The sequence below is a fragment of the Hoplias malabaricus genome, chromosome X2, assembly GCF_029633855.1.
Source record: "Hoplias malabaricus isolate fHopMal1 chromosome X2, fHopMal1.hap1, whole genome shotgun sequence".
In the NCBI taxonomy this organism is placed as follows: Eukaryota; Metazoa; Chordata; class Actinopteri; order Characiformes; family Erythrinidae; genus Hoplias; species Hoplias malabaricus.
Genome location: NC_089819.1, coordinates 37,325,981 through 37,349,508, shown reverse-complemented (window position 1 = coordinate 37,349,508; position 23,528 = coordinate 37,325,981). Strand labels below are relative to the sequence as shown.

Genomic DNA, 23,528 nt, shown 5'->3' with positions numbered 1-23,528 from the left:
TGCATTTTCAAGAGGTGAGCTATAGAGCAGCAACCTAAAACAGTGAAAAAACAGCAATAAAAATTATGTTTGCATTATTAGGTCTGAATAAAGGTGCCAGAAAGCACTAGTGCTGTTATTTTATCTGGTGCTTTCTAATGTAAGCACAGCTTTTGTTCAAGATTTCAAGCCACTTAATGTTAATGTTACCTCACATTTGAGTATAGATTTGGCAGTGTTAAAAGGGACTAAAAAGGGATGTAGGGCTTAAATCTCTTTTCTGTTTGTTTTTCAATTATCTTACTCTCAAACAAGGAGAATTTATAGGCTACATCAATTTAACTTTAACTACATCTGAATTTCACCAACCGAGCACCATGCAGTGTATGAAGGACCAAACCTGCCAAAAAAGTAAATAAACAAACGACTCAATAAAAATTATTTCCTCCATAATAATGATAATAAATATAAAAATAAATGTAAAAATCTCAGAGAAAATAAATAAAATCTTACATAAATTAAAATTTCTGTTTACATGCATGTGTATTTAATTTACTTTCCTCACTCTCTCCTAATTTAATTTTATAAATATATTTTTGTTATTTATTTTTATTTCTTTTTTCATTGTTATGTATTGATATTATTATTTATTCTTTTAAGCGGATACATACATTTCTCCATTTCACTGAGGCGAGCAGCTGCTTCTCTGAGCAGATCCGACACCAATCTTCGCCCTGACATTTTTGCTCTGGGACACTTCTATTACAATCAACTGCTCTGTTGTGTGACTTAACTGCTAAGCCTGAACGTGAAAAACATGCCTCCTTCATTAGCAAATATTGAGGAATAAATAAAGAAATAAAGAAATTTATGAATAAAACAGAATTAATTAATGATGAAGTAAATCAAACAAAAGTTAAAAATATAAATGCAGAAAAAATAAATTAAAAAAAATGATATAGGAATAGGAGATAGGAAATAAAAAATTTGAGTAATTTTTGTTATTTATTTTAAAATAAAAAAATAGATGCATAAATAAACAAATCATAAAATATATTAACCTCCCCCCCTCCAGTTTATTTATTTTTCTTTGTTTTTATGTGTCATTTATTCATTCATTTATTTATTTATTATATTTCTAGTTTAGTTATAATTTTGGCAGGGGGCCGCATGGTGGCACAGCAGATAGTGTCTTAGTCACACAGCTCCAGGGACCTGGAGATTGTGGGCTCAAGTCCCGCTCTGGGTGACTGTGAGGATTTGTGTTCTCCCCATGTCCGCATTTCCTCCAGGTGCTCTGGTTTCCTCCCACGGTCCAAAAACACATGTTAGTAGTCAAAGAAAGTGTTCATAGGTGTGAGTGAATGTGTGTGTGTGTGTGTGTGTGTGTCTCCCTGTGAAGGACTGGCGCCCCCTCCAGGGTGTGTTTATGCCTTGCGCCCAATGATTCCGGGTAGACTCCGGACCCTCCACGAACCCTGAACTGGATAAGTGGTTAAAGACAATGAATGAATATATAGTGAAACCTTGACTTACGAGTGAATCAACTTACAAATTTTCTGATATAGGAGCCGTCACTTTGATTTTTTGTTTGATAAAGCGAGCTGAGATTTGAGTAATGAGCAAGCGAGCTTACACCACCCGTCGTTAGGTAGCCCAGCGAGTGTTCAGTTCACTTGGCTATTTTGCCACATAGATGTCGTTAGGACTGTTTTAGAATATACTGTATATGTATGTATACTGAAATACTGAGAACTACAGCTCTGCTTTAGATAGAACTAGTGTTATCTTTGTAGCTCCTTGTGGCTTGGCTTAATCTGTACCTCGTCAAAGAAATTTGCTGCTATGAGGCAATTACCCAAGACCCCCCTGGTTAAAATTAGTCCCCCTTATCATTATTCTTTATTCATTATTCACTGCTGTATCACTGTTTTTTAATAGCATTGTAGTTTTTACAGTGTAGCGAATAAATTAATCAATAGAGCACGAAAAGGAAAACCTTTTTTTGGGAGGGGCTGGAATGGATTCATTTCATTTTAATGAAATTAATTTTAATGGGGAATTTTAATTTGATATACCGTGTTTCCCCGAAAGTAAGACAGTGTCTTACATTCTTTTTACCCCCGAAAGTCCCACTATGTCTTACTTTCGGTGTATGTCTTATATTGGTAAAAAATGTCGATTTTTGTTTTAACCATAAAATTAACATTTATTAACAACCTGAACAGTATGGTATTCACCATAAAACAGTTTTATAAAAGCAAGTGCCAAGAATGTCTTGTTACAACCGTATCATGACGGTATTTCCGTGTATAACATGTAAAACAATGAAAAACGGTAAGAACGAACAGTTTGAATATGTTATACTGGAAGATAAAACAGATTTATTCCATGACAACCATGGCCATGCCAATCAGAGCGACCACCAGCGGCTGCACATGAGGGCACTGAGGCTGCGTGTTGGACCACGGACAACATTACTGCTGCTCCCGCGGCCTCCACATCCCTCCGCTCATTCCGCTCCAGATCCGTCCGCTCACTCCGCTCCAGATCCGTCCGCTCACTCCGCTCCAGATCCCTCCGCTCACTCCGCTCCAGATCCGTCCGCATCCCGCAGTTAATGCAGCAAAAGGTACCGGTTCTATGGCTTATATTTTTCCAACGTACTTTCGGGGTACGTCTTACATTAGCCGACCCCCCTAAAACCCACACTGCGTCTTACTATCGGGGAAACACGGTATATAATTAATTTGAAATCATAGCACATAACTTCTATTTACATTTTGACTGTGATTCATTATGATAAACCATTTGAAAGGGTATCAAAAGTAGCATCGGAGATAGCAGCTGCACTGAACTGGCGTGTAGACCAGAGTAGCAGCGGGGAAGGCAGACCCACTTGGTTGGCAGTATAGAAGAGAAGCAGCAGGGGAAAGCACCAATTTGGAGACACTCTAGAAGGTTTCCCGGTCCTAAACTTATGTTAACAAAATAACCAGACGAAAACACACCAAAGACAAAGACCAAACACATCTGAAGGTTCGTACGAGTGGCTGTATAATCCCAATTCTACCCGCCTATGCCATTTCATTGTGTATCTTGTGTAAAATTACAGTTCAGAGCAAAAACCCAGAAAAAACCTCACGACTGCTCTGTCTTGAGGCAGTGTGTTGCCATGGTAATGTAAAAAGCATTCTGTACTCCAGTGATAGCGAGCTGTCAGTCATGCAGTCATTAGTATTGGACCACGCCCACACCGTTCTCAGAGAGCTCCGAGGATCGCATTTTGGTCATATTTGACGAAAGATTTATCATATTTCTGTGTTGTGTTTTTAATGTAATCTTTGCTGAACGTTTCACACCACACTCAAGTTTGAAATTATAGAGAAAAAAAATTCTAAATGGGTTCCTACGTGCTTGAAAATCCTATTATAGTAGTGAGTGGTTCTCCAGATATCTCTTTGTTTATAATAGGGTTAGGTACATCTGAAACATCAAAGACACCAGGTTCTACTATACTGGCTGCTGTATAAAATAAAAATTGTCTGAGAATATGGTTACTGCTTAATTTAAACTAGTTTATGTGGTTTCTGGCACTTTATAATGCTGTTAGCTATTCTTGTCCCAAAGCAATTTAAAAGAAAATGTGACAAAGCACATAAGAACACATGTCCTGTGGAATAAGTAGTTCTCACTGAGCCAGGTCCACTATTTGTTTCTCAGGATATTTCTCATTCCTTGGACAGAGAGCGGAATGTGCAGCCGGTTAGACGGCTCCTGCTGAATGTTCCAATGACAGGAAAGTGACCAGAGTGATGGCTGTTCAGCTGAACACATCTGCTCTCTCAGCAGGAGACCCAATAAAAGTTTATAGACACCTTAACATTGGACCTAGAGAAGAGCAAGATCTAGGGGAAGGCCAAAGGACGCAGTTGGTGGGTTCAACACAGCACCTGTTGAACAACAAATTAACTTGTACACCATACGACTGTAAAAAGAAGACAGATTTATGTTTTACTGAGGCCTTTTCTTAATTATGGTGTGCTATCATGTGTCCAACATTACTTCTTAAACAACAACTAGCCTACTATTTAAGCATTACACTGTGAGAGGCCATGTGCACTATTGCGATTAGCTCAGGTAAAAGTCACCTTCAGGTAGGATTAAAGCCATAAAATACATAAAGGCTCTGAACAAACATTCAGTAGTTTTGTTGTTTTGAGGCATCAAGACAAGCTATTTGTCATTATGTTCATGTGTCTTCTTTGCTTTTCCATAGAACCATCATCTTTTGGCAACCTCCATCTACAGAAAATTAATCAAAATAAAAAGTGGATTTTGTGTTTTACCAATTTTACAACCACTGAAATTTGGTCACATGCTTTCAAAGAGCTTCTCTAATATCAGTGGGGTGGATCAAATATTTTAGGGTTCAGCTGTCCAAAAATGTCAGCTCTGCAAAAGACCAGTCACCCTGTTCAATGCTAAGTGCTGGCTAGAGTGATAATAAATAAAGCCCCCCAACATTTGAGTTGAGTTGACCTTTGAATTGGGATGTAATGGTATTGGAAATCACAGGGAAATTCTAAGGGCAAAATTCCAGTGCTGCTTCTACTACTGTGATGCTTCAAGGTAAACTTGGCACAGGGATTTCCAGTTACATTTCATAGACTCTTGTTGCCATAGTATTTAAATTAATACAGGAGTTCCAAAAGCATTCTTAAACAGCAGATCCCTCTCATGGAGCTCAAGCATATACACAGTAGTCATGCTTCTGCTAAAACTCCATTTCGTAACGACAGTGACACCTAGAGGTGAGGAAGGAAACAAGACCACAATCATATACGTTTGGGTATCTTTATTTATTCTTTTGGAGTAACTGGTGAAAAACACAAATTCAGCTATGAAATAAAAGTAGACTACTTGTAATGATCTAAAATAGTCTAATGAATCCAAGAAAGAGACAACATTCAAAATGCACCAGGTAAACTACAAAATGAGAAAAATATGTAACAATTGTTTAAAAAAACAGACAATTATTTAAACTTAAAAGTGTTTTCCAAATGTATGGAGGGAGGGACAGGAGTTTTCAGCTTTTCCTGTGACACTTGAACAGGAAGGAAAACATTATCAGAGAGAGCTTCTGTATAGTTAATCAAAACTTCACTTCCATTTAGTTAAATGAAAATAAGTTGTGATTGACTCCTCACATATCTTTCAAATTCAAATGAATGTTATAATAAAAACATTAGCACAACACATTTCAGCAGAATAAAAAACAAAAACAAAAAAAACCATGCTTTTTCAGTGTGTTTTCTGTGGAATATGAGATAACAAAAAAGAAAAAAGCATTTCTTAAACAGCTTACAAAAACATCTATTCTGCTCAAAATGAGATTAGAAAAAACTCTTTTACATGTTTTATTCATTCAAACTGGGCAGAACAAAGCGTAGGAACTAAAGGAGAGGCAGAGCAATTGAAGAGGAGTAATCTTCATTATTTAGCCATGAGTGGTGTCGTCCTCCACAAAGTCCTTTGCCTGCTCTGCCGAGATCACATCAATGTGACTCACCTTGTGACACAGACACAGACAGAGCATGAGGCAAAATGAATGTTAATGGATTTTCTTTCACATTTAAAGATGAAAATGAAAAGATGCTCAAATTAAACCTTCACTTCAATTATCCAACAGATGAAATCCTCACACTAATCTTCACAGGCAGAAACTGTTCAGTACTATACATACCTTGTTTCTGAATTTGACACCATAGAATTTGTCAGCTGACTCCAGCAGCTCTGGTCTGAAAGTAGTGGTGATGAACTGAGCATGTCCAGCTAGCTCCACAATCATATCTGCAAACACAAGTACAAACGAATAATGATAATGATACTAATAATAATGAACAATAAACTCAAAGTCTGACCACTCAATTCAAATGTGTTTTTTTTATCTCTTAATATATTACCCATGGAATTTATTGGAAGCAGAGAACTGTTTTTTTTTTTTTTTTTTTTTTTGCTAAAAGAGCAAAAACAAATGGTATTCAATTTGGCATTTAATACCAACATAAGCCCTGCTACCTAATTGAACTAAGAAAGGCATGTGCATGCTTGGTGGTGCTCTTGGAACATTGGTATACAACTTTTTGATTTTAAATGTACATTACTCAAGAGTGGTAATAGAGTTCATAAAACCAAAGGACCTCCTCCTTGGATCACCACCTTAACGTGGTGGAGGGGTTTGCGTGCCTGCGTGAGCCTAGGAGCTATGTTGTCGGGGGCAATAGCCCCTGGTAGGGTCTCCCAAGGCAAATTGGTCCTAGGTGATGGGCCAGACAAAGAGTGATCCATAAAGACATGGATGAAAAAGAGAAAAACGTGGACACAGCCTCCCTTGCCCGGAGCAGGGTTACCGGGGCCTCACCCTAGAGCCAGGCCTGGGGGAGGGGCTCCTTGGCGAGCGCCTGGTGGCCGGACTTTCACCTATGGGGTCCGGCCGGGATTAGCCCGAAGGAGATACATGGGTCCACTCTCCCATGGGCCCACCACCTGTGGGAGAGGTAGTAATCCGGGTCTGGTGCATTGTGGATCGTGTGGCGGTCGGGGTCGGGGGCCCTGGCGTTCTGATCCTCGGTTACTGAAACTGGCTTTTGGAACATGGAACGTAACCTCTCTGGTGGGAAAAGAGCCTGAGCTGGTGCGCGAGGTTGAGAGGTACCGGCTAGATATAGTTGGGCTCACCTCGACACACAGTATGGGCTCTGGAACCAATCTCCTTGAGAGGGGCTGGATGCTCTTTCACTCTGGAGTTGCCCAGGGTGAGAGGCGTAAGGCAGGTGTGGGCTTACTCATAGCCCCCCGGCTTAGCGCCTGTACGTTGGGGTTTACCCCAGTGGACGAGAGGGTAATTTCCCTGCGCCTTCGGGTTGGGGAAAAGGCTCTGACTGTTGTTTGTGCTTATGCACCGAACAGCAGTTCAGAGTAACATTCCTTGATGGGGACCCTAGAGGGAGTGCTGGAGAACACTCATTCTGGGGACTCCATTGTTCTGCTGGGGGACTTCAACGCTCACATGGGTAATGACAGTGAGACCTGGAGAGGCGTGATTGGGAGGAACGGCCCCGCTAATCTGAACCCGAGTGGTGTTCAGTTATTGGATTTCTGTCACAGTTTGTCCATTACGAACACCATGTTCGAACATAAGAGTGTCCACAAGTACACCTGGCATCAGGACACCCTAGGCCGCATTTCGATGAACGACTTTATAGTCGTATCATCTGACCTGCGGCCATATGTTCTGGACACTCGGGTGAAGAGAGGCGCTGAGCTGTCAACTGATCCCCACCTTGTGATGAGTTGGATCAGATGGCGAGGGAGGATGCCGGACAGACCTGGCAGGCCCAAACGTGTGCTGAGGGTTTGCTGGGAACGTTTGGCAGAGGAACCTGTCAGAAAGATCTTCAACTCCCACATCCGGCAGAGCTTCGACTGCATCCCGGGGGAGGCTGGTGACATTGAGTCCGAGTGGGCCACGTTCCGGACCTCCATTGTTGAGGTGGCTGAACGGAACTGTGGCTGCAAGGTTGTCAGTGCCTGTCGGGGTGGCAATCCCCGCACTCGGTGGAGGACACCCCGGGTGAGGGGGGCTGTCAAGCTGAAGAAAGAGTCCTATCGAGCCTGGTTGGCTCAGGGGACTCCGGAGGCAGCCGACAGGTACCGAGGAGCCAAGCGGCTTGCGGCCTCGGCAGTCGCTGAGGCAAAAACTCGGGTGTGGGAGGAGCTCGGTGAGAACATGGAAAACGACTGTCTATCACTGGGGCTGAAGTGGCCAAGGTGGTAGGGAAACTCCTTGGTGGTAGGGCCCCGGGGGTGGATGAGGTTCACCCCGGGTTCCTCAAGACTCTGGATGTTGTGGGGCTGTCCTGGTTGACACGTCTTTGCAACATCGCGTGGACATCGGGGGCAGCGCCTTTGGACTGGCAGACTGGGGTGGTGGTTCCCCTTTTCAAAAAGGGGGATCGGAGGGTGTGTTCCAACTATAGGGGGATCACACTCCTCAGCCTCCCCGGTAAGGTCTATGCGGGGGTACTGGAGAAGAGAGTCCGACTGATAGTTGAACCTCGGATCCAGGAGGAACAATGCGGATTCCGCCCCGGTTGTGGAACACAGGACCAGCTCTTTACCCTCGCTAGGATCCTGGAGGGTGCATGGGAGTTTGCTCAACCAGTCTACATGTGTTTTGTGGATCTGGAGAAGGCATTCGACCGTGTCCCTCGGGGTATTCTGTGGGGGGTGCTCAGGGAGTATGGGGTACTGGGCTCTTTGTTACGAGCTATCCAGTCCCTGTACAAACAGAGCTGGAGTCTGGTTCGTATGGCTGGCAGTAAGTTGGACTCCGTCAGGGCTGCCCGTTGTCACCGGTTCTGTTCACAATTTTTATGGACAGAATTTCTCGGCGTAGCCAAGTGGCGGAGGGTGTCCGGTTTGGTGGTCTCAGGATTCCATGTCTGCTTTTTGCAGATGATGTGGTCTTGTTGGCTTCATCGAGCCGGGACCTCCAGCTCTTGCTGGACCAGTTTGCAGCCGAGTGTGAAGCGGTAGGGATGAGGATCAGCACCTCCAAGTCCGAGTCCATGGTACTCAGCCGGAAAAGGGTGGAGTGCTCTCTCCAGGTTGGAAGTGAGATCCTGCCTCAAGTGGAGGAGTTTAAATACCTCGGGGTCTTGTTCACGAGTGAGGGAAAGATGGAGCGTGAGATTGACAGGCAGATCGGTGCAGCGTCAGCAGTAATGCGGGCTCTGTACCGGTCCGTTGTGGTGAAGAGAGAGCTGAGCACAAAAGCAAAGCTCTCGATTTACCGTTCAATCTACGTCCCAACCCTCACCTATGGTCACGAGCTTTGGGTAGTGACCGAAAGAATGAGATCGCGGGTACAAGCGGCTGAAATGAGTTTTCTCCGCAGGATGTCTGGACTCTCCCTTAGAGACAAGGTTAGGATCTCGGACATCTGGGAGAGACTCGGAGTGGAGCCGCTGCTCCTCCACGTTGAGAGGAGCCAGTTGAGGTGGTTCGGGCATCTGGTTCGGACGCCTCCTGGACGCCTTCCTGGAGAGCTGTTCCGGGCATGTCCAACGGGGAGGAGGCCCCGGGGCAGACCAAGAACACGCTGGAGAGACTATATGTCTCAACTGGCCTGGGAACGCCTCGGTATACCCCCGGAGGAGCTAGAGTTGGTGGCTGGGGAGAGGGAGGTCTGGGTTTCTTTGCTCCGACTGCTTCCCCCGCGACCCGGACAAGCGGTGGATAATGGATGGATGGATGGAAACGAAAGGAATAATTCTTGAAGACTAAGGTGCCCCAGTTAATATGAACAGTACAGTACTAACAAACTTCTTATTAGTTTTGTTTCTTTAACATTAGAGTCATCATTTTCAATTAAATCTGATTCTGAGTTACATAACTCAGTGCGTCTCTCTCACCTGACACAGCTTTTCTGTGCTGGGCATCCAGGGCCTGGTCGATTTCATCAAACAGGTAAAAGGGGGCAGGGTCACACTTCTGAATGGCGAAAATGAGGGCGAGTGCCACCAGAGACTTCTGACCTCCAGACAGTTGCTGCATCTCCCTCATCTCTCCCTGCTTACCTGTAAATGACACCTAAGACAGAGGAAAGACTGACCGTTAACAAAGCTAAAGCTAGATTCATTTCCTCCAAGCATTTTACCCCAGCTTGACAGAGTTAGATTATCTGAAGTGTTGAAATGTCTTCTGAACCAGTGTTCAGGAGTGGTCTGTCGTACAATAAATTAGATAGTATGCAACTCCTCTGCTTTTTCCTGCATTGTGTGTTTGACAGTTTATGTATCAATGGAAGACATGCTTATTCCCCTTTGTGTTAAAACCTCAAGTCATATCTACATATTTTTTATTATATTCGACATTTTTGTCGAAATATACATTTAACTATATTAGTGCCAAATATATATCAAACACAATATTTAAAATATTTATTGTGCGCACACACACTTACCCTGATTCCAACTCCAGTGAACTGGTCAACACTTGGCACGCTGCTCTGAGAGGCAGAGCCTTTCTCACTGTCCGTTCCTCCTTCTCCTTCATCCTGTGATTGTCCTCCCTCAGCATCTCCTTTCTTCATCACCAAAGTGGCCTTCCCTCCTGGAACCAGCTTCTGGAAGACCTCACTGAAGTTTTTAGACACCTGTAGAAAACATGGGTTAACATAACACAGGGTTAACATAAACCCTCTGTATCTCTATGTTAAAGCAATCTGAATTAATTCCTTACCAAATACAGTCTTAGGTAATGAGGAGAGTCCAGATACCAGTAAGACAATGAGTGTGGTGCCAATACCTGTTTGAAAGTGAGTTGGATGGCCTCATATTTACGCAGTTCCAGAACATTCATGAGCTCCATGATGGATTTATAACCCCTGTCCAGCTCATCTTGCCGCTTTATCAGCTTCTCTTTCTGCTCAGAGAAGTTCACAAATTGGTCCAGAGCCTTCTTGTTCACATGGCTGTACTTTTTTAGCTCTGTGTTACACTGCTCCAGCTTTCGGAAGAGCTGCATAAAAACAAAGACAAAAAGAAGTGATGAAACTCAGCACATACAAAACTTAGAAAATGAATGACTAAAACGTGAGCTTCCACACGTTTAAAGTACATGTCAAGAATCACTGCATCAAATGTCAGCCCCTGTAAACAGAATTAAAATATCATAAACCAAATCAAACTGTAAATTCTCAGGTGTGTTCTTGGCTGGCTTTGTTGGTCCGATTTCTAATTATGACTAAAAAATTAGTGATGTAAGCAGCCTTTCTTTTTGGAATCAAGCAAGAAATGCTCAACAAGGCTACATACATAGACAGCAGTAATTTCTTTAAGTGATGTTTCAACAGGAGTTCTAAATTCCTAAAGATATGTAAAGCTGCACATATGAAAATGACACGATTCTCAGTATCCCCCTAATTGTTCTCTAATGTCTGTAGAGAAATTAATATAATGAAGAGGGAGAGGGGGATAATGAACATGTGAGTCACCTTTGTGTAGGAGAACACTGTGAGAGCCCTATGATAGCAGAAAAGGAGAGGGAGAGGGGGAAGAGCAGCAGAGGAAAAGAGAAAATATGTTGGCAGTTCAGGTATGCAGCTGTTGGATGAAGGAAGGTGCAGAACAGAGGAAGGGATAAGTAAAAAGAGCACAAAGACAACAGGGCAGTGATGTCAACAAATAATCTTCGGAATTGGAGGATAAAAACATGAAAAGACAACAATGTAGCAAATAGATTACATGAGCCATGAAGAAAAAAGGGGAAAAAAAAACAAACAATAAAAAGGAACTGGGTTTAATACGTACCTGTTTTAGCGTGAGTGTCTGATACTTCTCAAACGCCTCTTGGGGTAGAGAGCCAAGCTCACGGATCTTTTTCATGCACTCCTCTTTCTTCTTCAGCAGCATACCCTGCCGGTTGGTCATCTTCTCAAGCTCCTTGGTGTCATGGTTGATGGCATCATTCTGCTCCTTCTCAATGTTCTTCCAGCGCTCCATGCTCTTGATATGGTCTTTTATCTCAATTTCAGTTTTATCAATTAGTGAGTCCAGGTCTGAATAACAAGAGGAGAATATTACTCTGGCACCGTTAAAGTTACAGTTACATAGGGATGGGTGACATCCACATTTTTCATACCATCATTCCGTTTCAAAATATTAACGCAGAATACAGTATTCCTGTGAGGGGGGGGGGGTAGTCTGGCTGAAAAGTTGAATGAAGCATAAAGTTAAATTAAGTGTCTTCTTAGTATTTTGTTTTTATGTTTTCAGCTTCTTTCTCTCTTTCAACCCAAACTCAGCTCTAAACTCCTAACTGCATTGGGCTACTGGGCTTGTATCCCCACACCCGTTATCAGTGTGACATCATCAGTCAGTGAGCGCCCCCTCCCTGTGGCTCTCAAATGCACATAAATTAAATCTTTGGCTCAAAAATACAAGGATATAGAACAGAAATTTCACATGCCACTCGTGTGTTATAATTTTGAAATACCATCCTCATTTTGAGATACCTTCCATATTTTAAATGCTGCGGTATACAACATTACCCTACAATTACATCAATAAAGCGTCCCTCTGACGATCTGAAACATTAAGATTCACAACATCCTGTATTCTTTTTCAGAGCAGGCACTCTAAATCAGAGTCATATGTTGTCTACTTAGAAGACTTGCTTTTATGTCAAACAGGACAGAGATAAAGGATGCAATAAACTTAAAGAAAAGCAACAAGCTGCAGTCACAGCTGATACATACAAATCTAAATGTCAGCTCTGAAATCATCAAAATCTTGCAAACTGACACGTTACACCCAGATGGCTACATCAGCACTCAACTAAATGTGTGTGTGTGCGTCTGTGTTGCCCTGTGAAGGACTGGCGCCCCCTCCAGGGTTTATTCCTGCCTTGCGCCCAATGATTCCAGGTAGGCTCTAGACCCACCGCGACCCTGAAGTGGATAAGCAGTTACAGATACTGAATGAATGAACATTACTTTCTCATGTGTTTCTGAAACACTTGATCTATGTTTTCAGAATTCTGAATTCCTAAACATAAATTTTACTGCTTGTTCAGAGAGGACATATTATGGAAAAAATACTTTCAGCACATTGGCACATTTATTTGTGCATCTCCTGTGCCCACCAACCCAGAAACTGAAATAAAAAACAACCCAGTCAGCTTTTGTGGGCAGAAGTTGTTCTGATATTGTGATTCTGCTTATTAGATTGCAGACACTTCATAATTGTCCCACCTTCTTGCCTTTAAATGGATTAAACAGAGCAAAGTGCAGAGGATTACGTTTCTGAGTAAATAAGGCAAAAATAGAACCCATTGAAATGGCCAAAAAGAAAAAAAAAAAAACACATCTTCTGCTCATCACTCCTAGGTGCCTCGCTCTGAAATCAGCCATTTAGACAGGGTAAGAATGCTGGTGTGTTGTTTGTTGTCTTTTTTTTTTTTTTTTTTTTTTTTAAAGTTCCTTTAAATTCCTTTAAATCCAGAATGTATTGAAATTTTTATTTTTTATTTTTCCTACACTCACCCTCTGAGCGAGCCATTGTATCTTTAATGCGCTTGTTGATTCCATCTAATTCTGAGGTGGTGGCTGTAAGGACCGTTCCTCCTTCTGTCTCCCTTAGCTCATTCAGTTCCTAAAACACAACAGACATCATTCTCAAACCTAGTGTTTTTGGCCTTTTGTTCTCTAGAATTCCAGAGTTCTCATCTCTTGATACACCATGGACTAAAGTGTGTTAACCTCGAAAAATACAAAATCCAATTATACTGTGCACATCTTTTCAGACAATGGCAAAATGAAGGACAAACTTTCTTAATAAAAAATAAATATAAATAAATATATTTGACTTCAATATCTTCAGGCAAATTTTTAAGTTGAAATAAATTAGGGAGTTTCAGTTAAAGAGTGCACAGTGATTTATCTTTATGCTTAAACAATCTATGCATAATGTACCTCAAATAAGGGTTAAATGATAATCTACTGAACTGAATTAGATGTGTGTTACAGCAGGGAAACATCTGGTAAACTGAGTTATGGTAACCTACCTGTTCCACCTGATCAAGGCGTTTCCGTAGGTTCTCATTGAGGAACGTCTCTACTCTGGTCATAATACCCTCCAGCTTAATTCTCTCATTTAGCAGCTGTCTATTGTCCTATGAGAAATAAAAGAATAATATTTACATACTGCAGTGCTAAAAAACAGAAAAGAAGAGAAACTAGACGAGCCTAGTTTTGCCGGACTGGCATTAGCCATATAACCATTGTCACAGAGGTGTTTCTGGCATTTCAAAAACAGGAAAGCCAAAAATACATACCCCTGTCATTGGAAGCATCATATCAATGTCTTTGTTTACATGTGGTTTTTATTATGTGATTGTGTTGTACAGAAAATATGAAGGGCAGGACTAATAAATGCAGAGAAAGTTTTGTTCATAATATATAAGAAATATATTTTCTTGATCATTTTGTTTAAAAATCAATACTAGATGATTTACCACCAAATAGCAAACCCAACCAAAACATTTTGTTGATTTTAAGAATTACAATGACTTATTTATTCGAGTAAAACTGAAGTTTAATATGGCCGTGTGCAGCTATATGGAGTTTTATAAACACACCAATGCCACAAAATGTCTCTCCACCACAAAGACACACACAAGTGAAATAAGACAAATTCAGCAGTCCTCCTCTCTGTAAGATACCGAGCTGTTGCCGAGCTCTAAGCCGTCCTGTTTAGCTTGTGAACAGTAGAGTAACATAGCTAAATCCAAACACAGCCCTAGAAACACACAAATGAAGCATGCTACTGTTTTTATTTCCTATTATTTATTTATATGAAACACAGTAAATAACCCTGCCCAGCTCCACTGGGCAATAACACTACGTGTGAGGCTCTGAGCTCTCGAATTACTGAACCTTGACATGCCCACGGAAAAGACACGGTTCATGCTCAAGAACCTTCTGTTCTTTGGTTCCATCTGGGAACTATTTTTTTCTTGTTTGCAAACAAGTTTATGTCGGTGGAAATTTAGTTCACAAACTGGAACCGCTCCATTTCCTCACTGGTTGAAAAGCGCTATGTGAAATATAGATGAACTAATAACAGAATGTGAAATAACGTTCCTACTCGCACATAGGCATAAGATCATCGCTGTAAATCATGCAAAAGTAAATATTCATGTGTCTAATAAATAAAAGTGACACTTTGCTAAAAAGGCCTTGCTTAACCCTCTAGAGTCAGCGCTCCCATCAGCGTGATATATCAGAATTGCGCCAAAACACTTCCGCAAATGTACTAGAAACATAAGAAAAAAATTATAGGTTGAAAAAAATGTATTTTCGCCTTTTTGTTATAGAACGATAACTAACAAGAGGCTCTGAGACTCCGACCGCGATCCTTGATGGCCCAGCCATTCGTATTCTTATGATAATAGTAGAACAGCTTCATTTTGTGATGAGTGAGTGATATAAATTTCACTTGTTTTTCTGCAGCACGTTTGGCGCTGTTAGCATTGACGCTACGCTATTTCAGCAGCATATTCTAGTGAAGGAATTTGTGAAGCTGATCGTAAATGTTTTGTAAATGTGCAGAGGCACAGAGTTCAGCTGATAGAGGGAAGAAAACAGCTTGGGTACTCTCTGCTGCTTTCAAGCAGCCATCTGAAGCTCATATGTATGGCTTTTTTTATTGTGTCTTTGCTAAATAAATAAATGCCACCTTTTACAAACGATTCAGTTGGTCTCACTGATGTGGTGGGGGTTAAATGGGCCATTATCTTTGACAGTGTGGAGGGGATTTCTCACCTTTCTCATGAATAGTCAACTGTTGAATTACATACATACTTCTCACATTATTGTTACTGGGTTTGTGCTGAATAATAGCATGTGTAACATTTTGGGAACAAACGTTTTTTTAGGTAGGTGAACTTTGTTAAAATATCAAGGCATGTCAAATCACCTCAGACATGGCTGAAAGACCTCAGATTTCAGGGGTTAACAACAACAAAAAGCAGCCATATTAGTATTCTTTTAAAAAAAAAAAAAAACATTACTTAGTCACTTGGGTACTGAAATGAGGCTTGTGCCTTTTTATGCCAGATGCACCACCCACACACAGATCCACAATGAATACATCATTTGAAACTTCATTTGCACATTAAGCATGCACAATGATGCAATAGAAATAATCTTCTGTAGGATGTGCTGATATATGAGGGTAATTAACATTTTCCATCTGAAATGCTTAATAATTACCACAGCTTTTAGAGAATCGGATGTGCTCAGGATGTAACACTTTCTATATCCAAGCCTAATGCACGAAGTGAGTAGTGTGCTGTCAGACTTTTATCAGAAGTCTCTTAGATAAGAGTCCTTATTATATCGTGGGTTCAAACCTGTCCTCTGTGAGGAGTTTGGGGGTGTTTTACTCATGCCTGTGTGGGGATTCCCTTGGGTGCTTATTCCTCCCACAGTCCAAAAATACATGTTGGGAGATGGATTGGCTATTCAAAGTGTCCACGCGTGTGTGTATGAATGTTAATGTTGTCTCTGTCTAAAAAAAAAAATAAATAAATAAAAAAACCTGCCTTGCACCCAATAATTCCAGGTAGGCTCTGGACCTACCATGGGCAAGAAATATTGGTTACAGATAATGAATGAAGAAATTAATGAATATTACACCACAGTTTGTTCTGATCACACAATGAGATTGGCTAAGAAATAATCTAGGACTGCCAATATTGCACATTGGTATCTCATATGCCACATACACGTTACCTAGCCATAACAGCAGCACATACAAGACAACATCTTTTTAAGACAAGAAAGAAGAAATAAAAAAAATTAAAAAAAAACCCAAGAAGTGCTGTGTTATTGCCACTCATACCATAAACATGGACTCCCCAATAACACTGTCACCATAAGAGGTTGAATGCAACAGATGCCACCCCCCCCCCTTTTTTTTTTCAAAATGCCAGCAAGATATCATCATTGATCAAACGTGCCTATATATCTTGTGTCAGCTTTTAAACAGTAACTTGGGTTTAAAATTTGTGATCTCCTCATGCAAAATTATAGGAGGCAAAACTTTTGCAAACCTGTTGTAGCTGTCTGATTTCATCATTTAGATCGTCAACACGGCGCTGGTCCTCCAGACTAAGCTGCGAGAGTAGGTCAGTCCCAAGCTCAGCTTTCAGTGACTCCCGCGTGCTCTCCATTGCATGCAAACTGGCCTCCAGACTCTGTAAACTGCGTTGCTGCAAAAGAGATGAGGTGAGGGATAATAACACAAAGGACTCTGACTCTCTTTTAAAGTTCACTTCTTTGAATGTGTGTGGTTCATGTTTATTTTTATTAGTATGTAATACAAGCACTGGGCGGCACGGTGGTGCAACAGCTAGTGTCGCAGTCACACAGCTCCAGGAACCTGGAGGTTGTGGGTTCGATTCCCGCTCCGGGTGACCGTCTGTGAGGAGTTGGTGTGTTCTCCCCGCGTCCGCGTGGGTTTCCTCCAGGTGCTCCGGTTTCCTCCCACATTCCAAAAACACACGTTGGTAGGTGGATTGGCGACTCCAAAGTGTCCGTAGGTGTGAGTGAATGTGTGTGTGTGCGCGTCTGTGTTGCCTTGTGAAGGACTGGCGCCCCCTCCAGGGTGTATTCCCGCATTGCGCTCAATGATTCCAGGTAGGCTGTGGACCCACCGCGACCCTGACTTGGATAAGCGGTTACAGATAATGAATGAATGAATGAATACAAGCACTGACTTTTACATGGTTTTCTCTGATGAGTATATGTCATGATTGTCTAGCATAAGATATAGGAATCTGTCACTGAGTGCTGAATATTGTACCTTTGGCATGAAGGTTTTTTCAGACTGTTGCCTCTTCTCCTTGAGCATCTTCATTTCAGAGAGGATGCTGTCCCTGGAGGCTTTAAACTTTCTCTGCTGTGTCTCAATCTGCTGCATTTGGTTCATCAGTTGATCGATCTCATTATTGATACGTATGCAGAAGTTAAGGAGTTCGCAAAAACATAAACCAGTATTTAAATACTTATGTCATAATATAGCATTTCTTAGTTGAGCAAAAAACCCTATAATCTAAAATCGTAACATTACAGAAGATTTCTTCTGAATTTTGAACGACAGACACATCCGGAAAGGTCAAGAAAGACCTTTCTAGACCTAAACTTTCTACAACACTCATGTACAAATGTGAAGTTATCATATCAGTAATGTATTTTAATACCTCAAGGCACACAATACCAATCTCAATACTAAATAACCATTTAATTTCAAGCCTTACTAAGCCTTTAATAGCCTTACTACTGGAGGAAAACTCCATTCCCTGCCTTTATAAAGTGACTTCAGCTTCAACAGCAGCATAAAAATAATTCAATACACTAGATTAGCACATTAATAAAAAAAACAATAAACTAATGAGTCTCCAAATATAGAGATTAAGTACGACCAGCAAGCAAAGATGTCAAACATCCTTCCTGGAACTTCAGTGTCTGTTCCACATATAACCAAAGTGTTTCTTTGCGCAACTTTGTTTCATTCTTCTGTGGAGTGTGTAAGAGCAGACCGCAGGGTTATGTCATTGTTTGGATTCTGAACGGATCTCTAAGAATAGTGCAGACAAAGCTCCTGGAGAGAGGGGGGAGTATAAGAGTGAAGGCTGAAGAATGAAAACAGGATTCAAAAAATAAATTAAAAAATACACACACACACACAGGGTCTGACTCATCAGTTCAGCCCAGGAGTGCCACCATGTCATAGCCATTCCAACCACCCTCACACACTAACAGCCTTCAATCTTAAAGCCATTGTACACACATTTACACTTATGCATACACACACAAACATGGACTGAGAATTTCACCATTTGTGCCAGAAACCAGAAGGGTCAAAGAGCAACAATGTCCCTATAACTGCCAAAAAACACAGCTTTTTTTTTGTTAAAGCAAACATTCTAAAATTACAAATAAAAATTTGTACCACCGAAATGTAATAACATGAAAAATAAAGTCTTTCCTATCCTGACTCTCAAAGAGCTCACCGAAATTCACAGGACACACACATCATGTCTTACATGCGGGGCACGAACACACCAAGCCCACATTTCATTCAACAAGTGCGCTCACACATGCATGCATACATACACGCACGCACACACCTGACACAAACTGGACACTGGATCACACTAACAACTCTTGCTGTAGCATCACTCCCTCCAGATCTTCCTCATCTTTAACACACACGCACCCACACCTCCTGCCCTTTCACTTCATCCCCAATGCTCCTCTCACAAACACACACTCATACACACATGTGCATTAATAACAGTGAAAGAGTGAGTCATGTAGTTGCCCCCTCCGGTCCTGTGTCGTGTTAATCAGCTTTGGGCCTCTGAGACTCCACTTAAGAACAAACTCAGATTACAATTGACACACACATAGCTTACCCCACTTCCGCCTCTCAGTTAACCTTGACATACACTAGCACAGTCATACACGAATGAGGCAAGAGTGCTCATAATCCTGAAAACTCTCATTTTTCATGACAAACATACACAAAACAGTATGAGGACAGAACAATCTTACAGCTCCTGCTGCCTCAAAGTTCCAATAAGAAGCAGCCAAAAACACCCACTTCACAGTTAGTACAAAGTTTTCTAAGAAATACAACTCATAAAAAAATCAGGAAAACTTAACAGATTACCTGAATTAATTGTACAAAATAAAGTTACTGCCATTATCTACAAATAAATCCCTGCTGCTGAGCAATGTAAAACTAAACAGAACCATACAGTAGCCAATGATATTGTAATTTTCCAAGCAGACATTCTCCACACTGTGCAGGGCAAAGAAAAATAAGGCCATTAGCTAACAGTTAACATTGTTCATACAGATGCTGGTGCATGAAATTAGAATATCATGAAAAAGTTGAAAAAAAAAAAAAAGGGGTTTTAGAAACGCTGGCAACTGAAAAGTATGAACATGTACAGCACTCAGTACTTAGTTGGGGCTCCTTTTGCCTGAATTACTGCAGCAATGCGGCGTGGCATGGAGTCGATCAGTCTGTGGCACTGCTCAGGTGTTATGAGAGCCCAGGTTGCTCTGATAGTGGCCTTCAGCTCTTCTGCATTGTTGTATCTTTCTCTTCACAATACCCCATAGAGGTTTTATTAAGTTAAGGTTAGGTGAGTTTGCTGGCCAATTAAGAACAGGGATACCATGGTCCTTAAACCAGGTACTGGTAGCTTTGGCACTGTGTGCAGGTGTCAAGTCCTGTTGGAAAATGAAATCTGCATCTCCATAAAGTTGATCAGCAGCATGATGTGCTCTAAAACTCCCTGGTAGACAAAGTGGACCAACACCAGCACAGGACATGGCACCTTAGACCATCACCGAATGTGGAAACTTTACACTGGACCTAAAGCAACATGGTTTCTGTGCCTCTCCTCTGTTTCTCCAGACTCTGGAACCTTGATTTCCAAAAGAAATGCAAAATTTATTTATCAGAGAACACACCTTTGGACCATTCAGCAGCAGTCCAGTCCTTTTTGTCTTTAGCCTAGTCGAGACACTTCTGACGCTTGTTCAAGAGTGGCCCATGTCTTGCATACATCTGTGTGTGGTGGTTTTTGAAGCACTGACTCCAGCCGCAGTCAAGTCTTTGTGATCTTCCCCACATTTTTGAATGGGTTTTGTTTCACAATCCTCTCCATGGTGCGGTTTTCCCTATTGCTTGTAAACTTTTTTCTACCACATCTTTTCCTTCCCTTCGCCTCTCTATTAATGTGCTCGGACACAGAGCTCTGTAAACAGCGAGCCTCTGTAGCAATGACCTTTTGTGTTTTGTGTCTTCCCCATGATTGTGTAGCCTACAGAACTAGACTGAGAGACCATTTAAAGGTCTTTGCAGGTGTTTTGAGTTAATTAGCTGATTAGAGTATGGCATGAGTTGTCTTCAATATTGAACCTTTTCACAATATTCTAATTTTCTTGAATTTGAAGTTTCCATTAGTTGTTAGTTATAATAATCAAATTAAAGAAATAAACTCTTGAAATATATCAATCTGTGTGTAATAAATGAGCATAATATTCTTCTTTCCTGTGTTCTGCAACAAAATATAGTGTAATAAGTGCAAGTTTCTTTTGTCTATACCTTCAAAATAAAGTTTCAATTTGTGAGAAACTTGCAATCCATGAACAATTACTACTCTGCAGAATTACATAAGGTTTAATTATTTAAAAAATGGAATCCCTTGCATTATGGAAAGGATATGTTCAATATTTCTGCGGAGGTTCTCATTTAATTTGGCCTCCAGCTCTGCAAGCTCCTCCTCGGCTTTCCGCATGTCCTTTTGAAGCTCCAAGCGGGACTTTCGTGTGTCATAGTAACCACCAGTCAGAGCACCACGATGACTCACCTGGTCACCTACACACACACACACACACCTGTTGATAACAACATATCGGCCCCAATACCAAGCTGAAAGAAGGGTATTCAGGGGAACGAAGGGTATTGGTCCCCTTTGCTTCAGTGAGAGCATCTACCCGATAAACATTTAGCTGAGGCCCACCATTGGGTATGATAATCATGCCATGCTATTCCAAAATGGTCTTATTCTGTCTTGTGCTTCTCACCATGTATTATAAAAACATGGGTGTCCAGACAAAGAGGACACAAATTAGCTGTATTCAATCATTATAGAGGTGTCTACAAATATAGACATACATAGATAAAGGTTAGTAGTTTACATAGCTATAGGTTAGTAGGTTGCATAGACCATATAGCAAAAAAACTATTAGCTGTGATGATTTAATGACATAGAACCCTGTACCCTCCAGAGTGATGCAGTCCATGGTGAAGGCTCGTGCCAACTGGGTGGATACTTCCATACTGCGGCAGATAAGAGTTTTCCCAAACACATGCTTGAAAGCTTTGTCAAAATTTGGGCTGTATCGCAGTTTGCTGATCATTGGAATGGCATCCTAAAGAGAAAGAAAGTTCATTAAACATAATCACAAAATACAGGCAATAACATATGCCAGGGAAAATATGCTTTGCTATGCAAAATAACATGGTCTCTAAAAAGCATTATTTAAATAATTATTATTTCATAATTATTATGAGGAGCAATGCCCTAAATAGAGTCAAGCTTCATCAATAATTCAAATACTTATGTAGTACAGATGTGAAACGACAAACATGCAAAGTATGGCTCTGTTAAACCAAGCTGGTATAAATATTAGGGATGTGCATGTGTACTTAAGGACTTGCTTAAATGTTTAAGTGCCAGAATTTGAATACAGAAATTACTACACAAGAATCCATTACTGAGAATTCTTGAGGATTCTCCCAGAAAATATGGCGTGGAAAAAGTCATATTTGGCAGCATTGTCTTGGTAAACTACAGTGCGGTTTGTAAACACAAATCTTGCATACAAGAGTTCAAAGGTCGAGATGTTCAATTGTTTAAAACTGAAACATCATACGTAGTGGTTTGATACAGCAGAAGACAAAAATAGAGCTAAGCAAGTGTCGATGACTGTGTTCCCTTTCAGGCTGCAAAAAATGTGATTCCCTTACTCTGAAACACTACCACAACAAATCACAAAAACGAGGGGAACAGATAGGCTGTCCCTCATTTTTTTTTTTTCAAAGGTTTTAAAGAATGGATGAGCTATTCTGAGCCAGAGTATGACGTCCCCTTCAGAAAGACCACAATAAAAAGTGTAGAAAGGCTATATGAAGATTTTTTTTTTAAGAAGTTTTTTTTTCTCTCCATTAACTGTCATAACAACAGAGAACAGTACATTGGGGTTTCTTCTTTAAAAAAACAAAACAAAAAACAAACAAACAAAAAAAACTGCTATACAGTCTGTCCACTTACGTTAGTCTCTGGGTATGCAGTGTCACGTACATCCAGTTTGCTGAGGGGCAGAAAGGTGACCTCTCCAGGCAAGTTCATTTTATTGAACTCCATGAGAATCTTAGTGCTCACCTCATCAGTCTCTACGATATGGTAAAATAGCCTGATAAACACAGAGTTTGAGTTTACATTATTGGCAGAGAGTTGGCTCCCCATCCATTGAGAACACTGTGAAGCACTGTAGATGCAGAAGTTGCACAGCAGTATACAGAGAAAGATGAAATATGTCTCTCTTTGCTTTACATTAGTAAAGTTTCATACACTGACGTAGCAACTGAAGACAGGATCATTTATTCACTCTTCTTGGGTTTCCTTACTTTATTACAAAATATTTAGCTATATAAAATTAAGCAGATATACGAGATCTGCATATTTTTGAAGAAAATTTCCCCAACATTACTGTCATCACGACAACAGATTAATATTTCTGTGGGGAATTAATTGAAATTAAATCTTGTTTGTGCTGCATCCATGAAAACAGATGCTGATATTGAGAGCATGTCAGCCATAAGAGAAAAGTGATATGTTGAATAATGTTAACATTATTTATACGTATTTAAAATTTAAATTTGTATTTAAAAGTTTTTGTTTTTTGTTACACTAAGATCTGCTTCAAAACTTCTTTTTAAATCTCACCTGGTACCAGCAGTCACCTCCACACAGGTGTAGAAGGCAGGTTCACACTCAAAGTTGTTCATGACAATGCCATGGTAGCCATTAATGACATGCTGGTTGATGCCTTTCCGGCGGAAGTGCTCCAACACTTTATTAATGCTGTCGATGCCATTCAGAATGGCCTATGAGCAAAAACAAACACATCTAAATATTTTAAAACTCCAACAGTGCTCTATTTCTATTTGTGGAGTACTTTGTCTCACACTCTGTGGCACTGGACACCAGCCTATGATTGTACTCTGACTCATAGCAAGTAAGATGATGTTGATTTGCATGACCAATTCCCTTAAAACTTTTATTCAAAATTACATTTTAGCTATTTAAATTAAAATTATTTATGAAAACGC

At 40.8% G+C, this 23,528-nt stretch overlaps 1 protein-coding gene across 1 annotated transcript in view; it reads right to left on the bottom strand.

Moving 5' to 3' along the window:
• Window positions 1-4,832: 4,832 nt before the first annotated feature.
• Window positions 4,833-23,528, bottom strand: part of LOC136676762 (structural maintenance of chromosomes protein 3) — a 34,162-nt gene continuing 15,466 nt past the window's right edge. Inside the window, exons 16-29 of the mRNA XM_066653975.1 lie at window positions 23,143-23,303; window positions 22,468-22,609; window positions 21,415-21,565; window positions 20,858-21,008; window positions 17,415-17,568; window positions 16,663-16,821; window positions 13,612-13,719; window positions 13,091-13,199; window positions 11,358-11,605; window positions 10,354-10,566; window positions 10,010-10,201; window positions 9,459-9,636; window positions 5,726-5,832; window positions 4,833-5,551 (exon numbers count right to left, since the gene is read on the bottom strand). Coding sequence (XP_066510072.1) covers window positions 5,480-5,551; window positions 5,726-5,832; window positions 9,459-9,636; window positions 10,010-10,201; window positions 10,354-10,566; window positions 11,358-11,605; window positions 13,091-13,199; window positions 13,612-13,719; window positions 16,663-16,821; window positions 17,415-17,568; window positions 20,858-21,008; window positions 21,415-21,565; window positions 22,468-22,609; window positions 23,143-23,303 — 2,145 coding nt within the window. The 3' untranslated portion in view covers window positions 4,833-5,479. The remainder of the gene's footprint in view (window positions 5,552-5,725; window positions 5,833-9,458; window positions 9,637-10,009; window positions 10,202-10,353; window positions 10,567-11,357; window positions 11,606-13,090; window positions 13,200-13,611; window positions 13,720-16,662; window positions 16,822-17,414; window positions 17,569-20,857; window positions 21,009-21,414; window positions 21,566-22,467; window positions 22,610-23,142; window positions 23,304-23,528) is intronic.